At 37.2% G+C, this 10421-nt stretch overlaps 1 protein-coding gene across 1 annotated transcript in view; it reads right to left on the reverse strand.

Moving 5' to 3' along the window:
* The window catches only part of LOC106869677 (N(4)-(Beta-N-acetylglucosaminyl)-L-asparaginase), a 14680-nt gene that overhangs the window by 2215 nt on the left and 2044 nt on the right, over positions 1 to 10421 (reverse strand). Inside the window, exons 2-6 of the mRNA XM_014915500.2 lie at positions 6102 to 6261; positions 4976 to 5088; positions 3591 to 3703; positions 2606 to 2808; positions 1330 to 1437 (exon numbers count right to left, since the gene is read on the reverse strand). Coding sequence (XP_014770986.1) covers positions 1330 to 1437; positions 2606 to 2808; positions 3591 to 3703; positions 4976 to 5088; positions 6102 to 6261 — 697 coding nt within the window. The remainder of the gene's footprint in view (positions 1 to 1329; positions 1438 to 2605; positions 2809 to 3590; positions 3704 to 4975; positions 5089 to 6101; positions 6262 to 10421) is intronic.

Genomic DNA, 10421 nt, shown 5'->3' on the forward strand with positions numbered 1-10421 from the left:
TATATATATATTGGAGGTGCAATGGCCCAGTGGTTAGGGCAGCGGACTCGCGGTCGTAGGATCGTGGTTTCGATTCCTAGACCACGCATTGTGAGTGTTTATTGAGTGAAAACACCCAAAGTACCACAAAGCAGGGGATGGTGGCGAACTCTGCTGTACTCTTTCACCACAACTTTCTCTCACTCTTTCTTCCTATTTCTGTTGTACCTGTATGTCAAAGGGCCAGTCTTCTCACACTCTGTGTCACGCTGAATCTCCCCGAGAACTACGTTAAGGGTACACGTGTCTGTAGAGTGAGTGTTCAGCCCCTTGCATGTTAATTTCATGAGCAGGCTGTTCCGTTGATCAGATCAACTGGAACCCTCGTCGTTGTAACCGACAGAGTGCCAAATATAATATATATATATATATATGTCTATGTGTCTCTTCGTGTCTGTGTGTCTTCCCTGCCTACCACACTGTTTGACAACAGGTGTTGGTTTGTTTATGTCCCCATAACTTAGCAATTCCATGAAATAAAGCAACATAATAAACACCAAGCTTAAGAAAAAAAAAACACTGTAGTTGATTCATCCAACTTAAAATTCTTCAAGGCGGTGCCCCAGCATGACCACAGTCTAACGACTGAAAAAAGTCTTAAGATAAAAGATTTATATTAATTCTTTCCACTGATATTTGGATTAACATGAAAAAGTGTTTTATTGGATTTTTTGTAGTTCTGTTCTTCCCTCACAACTTTTATTTATAGCCTTTGAAATTTGAATAAATTTTACCTCTTTTCATCTGATAACCCAAGGGCTGATCTCAAGATTGGTATACTGTGACTCCGTATAATGATAACAAAGTCTCTTTCTGAGTCATATAGACTCATAGGACCAGTTTCCTGGTTTCTATAATTTATATATTTCTCACTGGATAGCATGGCAGTCCATTGCAGGATTACTCATTTTTGCCAGTTGAGTGAACTGTAGCAACATGAAATAAAGTGTCTTGCTTAAGAACACAATGCATTTCCTGGCCCAGGGATTGAAAACCATAATTTTACAATCATGAGTCGTACACCCTAACTACTAAGCCATGTACCTCCACATACTGGGGCTCTCAGTCCCCTCCTATTTATCAGAGTCCTACAGGCCATCACTGAGTAGTTTAAGACTGGCTGTTTGAGGGAACTCATACATGTTGATGATCAAGTTCTCATAGCTGAATCTATAAAGGAATTAGGAAGATAAACCTGGAGCTTAAGCAGTTTCAAGGTGAACTTAACAGAGACGAAAGTTTTAATTAGTAGGTGTATATTTGTAGTGTATATATTATTGCTTTACTGACCTTGGTAAAAATCTCATCATAACGTCTCCATCACCTGTAGCTACAGCACCACCGACTGCATTGTCCACATAAGCACCAGCACCAACAATTGGTGAATCACCAACTCTCCTGAAAATGAAGATCTGCTTTGAATTATTCTGTTATGATAAAGAACAGTGAAATCTGTTTGAGATTTTTGATAAAAAAAAAAAATTCTTATTTCGTTTTTGTATCTCTCCAGATACAACATAGTAGCTGACTTGGGTCTAAACATCAGAAGCTACAACTCAAAAACACCCTGACTTCTGCTAAGTAAAACATTTAAATACATCTTTTACCTTTGAACTGAAAGATAAATTACTTATCAAGACTTTGTAATAATAACATTGCTGTCAAAAGAATTCTAATATTCTATGCTAAAACTGTGTACAATCTACAATATTTACATAGTGATTCTTTTATCACTATTTTGGCAAGTTCTGTGTAGTCTATGCTTTGTTGATGATGCTGTCACAGAAATGGCAAAACATGTTTGGAGTTGTCTCCCATACTTGTTGAACTAAAATAATATTGGTTATTTATTAATAACTATTTCCTTCTCATATAATAATTTCTAGTTAGCTTTCTTTTAATGCTCTTAGGCATTATTAACAACAACAACAACAATCTTTTCTACCATAGGTACAAGGCCTGAAATTTTAGAGAGGGAGCTGGTTGATTACATCGACCCCAGCACTTGAGTGGTACTTTATTTTAATGACCCTGAACAGATGAAATGCAAATTGACCCTTGCAATATTTGAATGCAAAACTTAAAGCTGGAAGCATTTTGATACTTTAATGAATGTTAATTTTCATCTTTGTCATTTTAACAACCAATTTTCTATGCTTGTATGAGTCAAACAAATGTTGTTGGAATGGATTTTTCTAAAGCCAGATTCTCTTTCTGCTGCCAACCCACAAATGATTCCGAGTAAGGTAAATATTTCCCTTTGTCTTTTGGGTAGGCTAGGTATACTTTGGTGGATGGATTCTAAACAAATGACATTTTCCATGTGTATGGAGTATGTGAGTTATTTATTCTCTAAACCATGCTAAATGATGATGACGGTGATGATGAGTTCAAGTTTTAATACTCACTGCATTAAAAATAATAATACAAACCCAACTAATGTCTAAAAACAACCAAGAAATCAGAGATAAAGAGCAGCAGTAAAGGATCAAGCATGAATATATTCAAAGAAAGAAGAAAAAACGAAAAATTACAGAAACATATTTTAAAATTAAAAATTACAAACCCAGGAATTTTGTGGGTCATTCCATTTGTGGTAGTTCCTCCTGCAATATTACCTTTGGCATCAACAACAAGCATACCAATTGTGTCATGGTTAGTTTCGGAGATATCAGGTGAATTTTGTGGGTCATGGAATTTGTAAAGAGGGTTGTCACGATTGGCAGGTTTGTAAGGTCCACAGTGTTTTCTAGGGTCTGGTTCAACATCCTGTTGAAGAAATATAATGGTAATTTATAACTATAGCCATGGATAAATGTTTTCCAATCTGGGGTGCTAGCTCAAAAGTGGGACACCTAAATTTATTTCATGGTGTGCTTGGAATTCAAATCAAACTTTATCTGCATTTAAATGCCTTTATGGAATATTTAAAGGGTAGGGTTGGCCAATGTGACAGGACATCTAAGTGGGTGCTGGACTAACAAAGGTTAGGAAACAATGTGATAGATTTCCATTTTAATTATATATATGTGAAGAAAAATTTGACTTGATAATACGAATTAATTTTTTTGTTATACATTCCCAGCATAAAAGTGGGGTTAAGTCTACATGGTTAAGAAATTTGTATCCTAGCCGAGTGGTTCAAGGTTTGATTGCATTGTGCAGCATAGAGGAGCATCAGGTTGACCAATAGCTTCTGAGTAGAAGTTGTTTGAAGGAATTTGCACAGAAGTTGTTTACACATGCATCATCATCATCATCAATTAATGCCCGTTTTCCATGCTGGTATGGGTTGGACAGTTTGACTGGTGCTGGCGAGCTGGAAGCCTGCACCAGGTTTCAGTCTTTGCTTTGGTAAAGTTTCTATACCTGTTTCAGGTTCAGTTCTGCTGTATGGAACTGAACCTGAAACCTTGTTGTTGGGAAGCAAACCACTTAACAAACAGCCATGTATATTTTTTAAAGGGCATTGACATTAGGAATGAAGCTATTTGCTATGTAATACATGATCTAAGATACTTACTTTCTAATACATGATCTAAGTCACTTACTTTCCAGTAGTTTGGTTGACATTTACCTGAACGCCACTTCTTCCACACTGCTATTGATTCATTTGTATGCAGATCTGATTCCTTAAAGCCCATTTGAAGAGCAAATTTCGTGGCTGCAACAAAACCAAAACAAAAGCAGATTAAACAACTATAATTCCTGTTTTAATTAACTGTAATGGACAAAGTATATATATAAAATATAATTAGTTATAACAGTTTAAAAAGGTTTTTTTTCCATCTTTTAAAGGGAGTGTTTTTTATCAAATTTTCAGTTGTTTCTTGGGTGTCATTCTCTCTCCTTCACATTCATCACATTCAGCAACTTCTCACAACAACATGTTCAAGCCTGTTTCTTCTCACAAGCAGTGAAAGTAAGTATGTTGTTATCTTTCAACACACAATTTTCCCCAGCAACGTTTTGATTGACACTGACATATGGCTTTGTAATGTAAAACCCATCAGACCCCTGATCCTCACACTGCAGAACATTGGAAAACTTCTTACTTTGGGTTTTTCTTTCAAGCTACACATACCTAACTCTATGCTTCTCTTCTGGTTACTTGCAAATATTTCCAGCTACTTGATCCATCCATCCTTCCATCCATTTTCTCTAGCCACTATTCATGGGAGGGTTGTGGGGTGTAGAGTCTCCAGGCACTTTTTCCTTAGGGTCCTATACAACACTATTGTCATTACACTTTCAGGCTAGATTAACGAGCATTACCAACTGAGACTATGGATATTATCCAACCATCTTCTTTTAATCAACCCCTGCATCTCCTGCCAGTTGGCTCAGCTTGATGAACCCATTTTGTGATTCTTTCTTGTGACATTCTAATCACATGTCCAAAGTGACCTCTCAATGTGGAGAAGTAGTGGCTTGACCTGGAAATAATCCCTGACCTGCCAGTTGTGCGCCCCAGTCAAGAGATCTCAATATCGTTCCCAAGTTAAATCATAACAAATGGAATTTAAAAGAAAAAAGAAAACAAACCTGTGATGATTGACCACAGTAAATATCAACCGTCACATTTCCAGCTGACCAAATGGTTTGTTTACTATTGTAGTAGAAAGTCCCAGTCATTTTTGCTACCAAAGTATTCTATATTTGTGAAAATTATTGATTGAATATTAAATGTGAATAAGTCTATAAACATGCAAATGTTTTACTTGGCATATATTTTCAAAATATGCTGTTAATCTTCAAGTTATGTAAACAAACAAGTTAGTAGTGCTTGGAAAAATCTTTAATCATAAGTCTCCTAAATCAATACTAACATGCACTCAATAATAGAAACAAAAACCAGGCCAACCATTGTGATATTATTAATATAAAATATCTGATAAACAAAGCAGGACACTGATTCTTAATTTAGTAATTTTACCTGCATCTCCAACAAGCAGTGTATGGTCAGTATATTTCATCACTGCACGGGCCACAGATATTGCTGACTTCACCCTTCTCAGGTCAGCAACTGCTCCAACAGAATGAGTGATTCTACAAAATTGATAAAAATATATAAACTAATTGTGCATTTGTAAAAAGGCATGGTTTTATGATTAACAAGTTCATTTCTTATGATTAAGAATTTCATTTTGCTCCAGGTCTATTGCATGGCACAGTACCTTGGCTAGAGCAGTGGTTTTGAACCATTTCTTTTGTCATATATAAACCCCTTTGATTACTATTTTACTCTGGTGGACCCCCATAACCAATCGAATATGGTAGGGGTCAACCAGACTTTTATGGATGCTACTTTCAAAATTTTTTATTTTGTCTATCAAACATTTCTTTGTGTAGGCTGAACTATGTAAAATGTTAGAGAAAGAAATGTAACTGTTTCTTGCAATATATACATCAAAAGCAAAATTTGTTTATGGATCATATAAGGACCACAAGGGCTCATACGGACCCTGGTTAAGAACCAATGAGCTACAGCCTTTCAACAAAGATTCAGGTTGTCTAATATACTGTGGGTGAAATTTAGTAAACAGAAAACATGCAGAATCCCACTATACATGTATCTCTGTGTGTGTGTGTGTGTGTGTGTGTGTGTGTTTATCAGTAACAAGTTTGCTGATATATCAGTGGCAAGTACAAAATTACCTTGTGGTACTATGTGAGTAATGTCCATGAATGCTGAGGTTATGGAGATGACATTAAAAAAAAAACAATCACCACAAACAAGTATCTGTTTTTAACATGGACCATGCTCTTGTTAATTCCATTAGTCATGACCAGACGTAGACACTCTCTTAACTCTTAAACCATGTAGCTCAGTGACACATCCAGGTTGCGACAAGCAGAGAGAGAGAGGGAGAGAGAGAGAGAGAGAGAGAGAGAGAGAGAGAGAGAGAGAGAGAGAGAGAGAGAGAGAGAGAGAGAGAGAGAGAGAGAGAGAGAGATGCACCAGTCGTTGGTTGGCACACAAAAATGAACTGCTTTCCTCAATGCCAATTGTTATCCAGTCTGGAAATTGAAATATATAGTTGAAATATAAAGCACGTTACCCTTCCATTATCATTGCATCAAGAGTTGTTTCTCCATTTTCATCTGGTGATCCACCATATCCAACACTTGAGCCGCACTGTCGATGCAAATCACACATGGAGCATCCATGTTCAATGGCATCTAAAGCAGATGTTCCTTTACTGTTGATCACACTCCAAGCTTTAAAACAGATTAAAAATAACAAACAGAAAAAAAAAAACTGAGAGAATGGGGCCATTGCAATTATCTTCTGGCACCACTCCCAATAGACATTACAGTTACCCCCTGTCATCATTTCTCACAGAACAGACATCAAAGATACTGCTACTGCTACTAGTACCAACACATCCCAATCAGTTACCTCCTGCAACCACTTCCCTCAGAAATCATATTTTCTTCCTACCTCTACTCCCCACAGTAGTGGGGAGTAGAGGTGACCTCCTGCTATTACTTCTCAAACATCATAGTTACCTCCCATTACCACTCTCACCAGTTACATTCACCTAAACACATCAAAATTACCTTCTCCAACCCTTCATCAGCCACCTCAACACGTCTGTTGGTTTGGTCATGCACAATGTCATTAATGGAGTGTATCTCTTTATGATGTAGTTGTATCCAAGTACCTCCTGAGATAGCATAAACAGCAAAATAGGTAGCTATAAATGTTGACTAGTACAATAAAGTTAGATCTTGAATCAATATATATATGAAGGGGTGCTGAAAACTTCACAAGATGTAAAGATTACAATTTAGCAAAATCCAGAATTCCACAGGTTGCAGACAGAACACCACATTACACATTGAGACAAAAATATACAAAATGTAAGACAACTTTTACAGATGAAAAACTCAGTTTTTTCCCCCAAACTTCACAGACCTTACCATTATCATAGCAATCACCACAATATTGTGCTAAGGAACTCTCCCTTCCACTCAGTCCACACAAAAGACAAACAATAAAACAAACACACACAAAAGTAACAGTGGTATCAGTAACCTGTTTAGCCACAAACGCTATGCTGGAATGTACAACACCAGAGATAAATGAAAAGGGAGCAACAAAAACTAAGTGGCATATTGGCTCAGTTGTTAGAACATCCGATAGAAAACCTCAAGGTATTTGTTGTGACTTACTACATTGTGAGTTCAAATCCTGCCGAGGTCAACTTTACCTTTCATGTTTTTGGAGTCAATAAAGAAGTGCCAATCTAGAGTAGCTGATTGGCAGAGATGTAAGAACATCAGACTAGATGCTTTGCAGTAATTGTTCCAATTCTTTGTGTTCAAATTCTACCTTAGCCTATTTAAGTGGTAAGCGGAATCTATTACCCAGTTTAGCACCAACACCTGGTCCATGGGTGCCTTTAGCAGAGTCTACTCTGTTGCCAGCATTCACCCTAAGTCTCTAGTTTGATGATATCTTCCCCACTCCAAAGAATCTTGGAGGCCCCTGTAAAGAGTGACGGGCACTGCATTCCTTCCTAAAAAATTTAGGCTCAGATGTCGTCAAGACCTATAGGTGGGCAAGGAAAAATTGGACAGCAGAGAAATTATGACATGCTTAGGCTGCCAGATTGCAGCGTGTATTATAAACTACTGGCTGTTGAACATATAGTGTGCTTCTCAACTATAGAGAAATATGATATTCCTGGAATGCTATATTTACCAATCACTTCCAGGTATTTTGCTGACTATTCATAAATCATTGGTCTTCTGGGTCAAGGTTAACTGAACTACATAGCAACGATATAAAACAAATATATATATGAATTCGTTCATACAGTGGACCTGGTGCCTTTTGTGGAAGCTTTTGCCCACTTTTCAGGACCGAGTGGTTCATGCTTGACTGCTGCTGGCATAGCAGAACCCTTCTCCATTTTGATCTTTGGAGATCTGCTTTCCATTCTGGCATGGGTTGGACAGTTTGATCAGAACTGGTAAGTTGGAGAGCTGCAGCAAGTTCCTGTCTGGTTTGGCATGGTTTCTATGGCTGGACGCCTTTCCTAACGCCAACCACTCCAAAAGTGTATTTTTACATGCCACCAGCTTGGGTACCTTCACGTGCCACTGGCACATAAGTCTTCCCAAGTATGGCATATCGCCATGGTCTCAGTCACTTGTCATCACCTCCACAAGTCCCAACGTTTGAAGATCATGCTTCACCACCTCATCCCATGTCTTCCTGGGTCTACTGCTTCTACAGGTTCCCTCCACAGTTACAGACTGGCACTTCTTTACATAGTTGTCCTCATCATCTATGACTATGATTTCACTTGGAAGTTAATATTTATTATACAAATCACTACCCTAGATGCAGGCAGAGTGGTAAGAAGTAGGTGAGGGCTGGCAGCAAGAAAGGCCACTAGCTGTAGAAAATCTAAATCAGCAAACTCCATCTAACTCATGAGGGTGACACGTAAAAAGCACCCACTACACTCTCTGAGTGGTTGGCGTTAGGAAGGGCATCCAGCTGTAGAAACTCTGCCAAATTAGATTGGAGCCTGGTGTAGCCATCCGGTTGCACCAGTCCTCAGTCAAATCGTCCAACCCATGCTAGCATGGAAAGCGGACGTTAAACGATGATGATGACTACTCTCATTTATTATATGATGCAAGCTTTCTGCTAATACAATGGCCAATTTGGAATGCTTGATTTGTTTTCCTTTTTCTGTTCTGCCCATCTATTCTCCAAATGTGTTCCCATACTTAATTAATCATTTTGATTCAGTAGTTTTCTATTCATTACATGTTCAGCATTTTACTCTTATATTTTTACTCATAAGAAGAAAGATATGAGCTCTTAAGTAATGATACATGCAACCCATATAAAAAAAAAAAAACAAAAAGACAGGGAATACCTAACAATAAGAACAAAATATTTTGAGAAGGAAAAGATTCTTAACTCAATCCAGGTTTTTTTTGCTCATTTAAAAAAATTTTTGTAACGGTAACACATTGATGTTCCTCTTCCCAGCAGATTCCAGCAGGAAAAGTAACCAATGATAAGCTTTAAGAAATTACTCTGACAAGCAAATATATTCATTCATTGCATGCCAGTTGTGGATAAATGATTATAGGAACAACGAAGAGGATGAGGCAGCTTACAACAATGACAAAACCTGATCTATCAATAAACAATGCTACCAACTATTTAAAAAATATTTGTCATAATCTCTTTTTGAATATTTAACATTGTCATAGGCTCAGGCATAGTTGTGTGATTAAGAAACTTGTAGCAGACAGAAAATTGTAGAAATGTGTGTGTGTATGTGTGTGTACAGATGCGTGCATGTATATATGTATATATGCCTGTCTGTCTAGCTATGAGAAATATTATCTTGGAAACAAGTAAGCCTTGGCAACAGGAAGTATATCACCCATAGAAAATCTGCCTTGAATTCCACCTGACCCATGCAAACTCAGTAAAGTGGAAATTAAATGTTGATGATGATGATGATAATAGATTTATCATTACTTCTTTCTCTGTCACTTTACCCAAACACTATACAAAGATCTTTGTTCCACTAACATCCTCTGGGCATAATTCACAGATCCAGCACTTCAGATTGTCCATCTCTTATTCTAGTTGTAGACAATACAGTACTCTATGACATGTGCTGGTTTATACCTTGTCATCCTTCTTTCTTTACGAGTGGGGCGACTCTGTGACACTTCTGCGTTACCCTTTTGGTCATCTTTCTCGTTCTGACTTGCAGAAATGTCATTGATATTCGTTAATTTCCGTAATTTTAAAAAATTTATTTACTTTTGTTTTAAAGTGAAAGAGAGGAGAAAATGAATATGTACATGTATATGAAATGGACGTGTGAGAGAGAGAGAATGAAGGGGTGTGTTGGCATGTATATGTACATCCATAAATACATATGCATATATCTTTTTTCTATGTATGCGTGTGAGGGAGAGAGAGAAGGCATGTGTTCTCATGTATGCCATTTTTTGCCACTCCCTCTCTCTCTCATACACACTCGCACACATACATACAAAAAAAGAAAAGATGTATGTATACATAACAACACAAGACTTTCGCCTGCCCCCCTAAAAAAAAAAAAAACACCCTTAAAAAAATTTTTTTTTCGACACTTTTCGGCTACGGGGAATACGAATCCGCAAAACAATTGGCAAAAATCGGCATTTTAAAATTACCACCCCTATTTCCTTCATTTTTTTACTTTTTTCAGAAATTTTCAGAATTTTTTTCCTTCAAAATATGCGGAAAAATACGGAGATTATGATTCTGAAAAAAATTTCCCAAAAGTTTTGTAAAATTTTTTTTAAAGAATTTTTTTTCTTTTCTAAATATGCGGAAAAATACGGAC

This window comes from Octopus bimaculoides, chromosome 5 (genome assembly GCF_001194135.2).
Source record: "Octopus bimaculoides isolate UCB-OBI-ISO-001 chromosome 5, ASM119413v2, whole genome shotgun sequence".
NCBI lineage: Eukaryota > Metazoa > Mollusca > Cephalopoda > Octopoda > Octopodidae > Octopus > Octopus bimaculoides.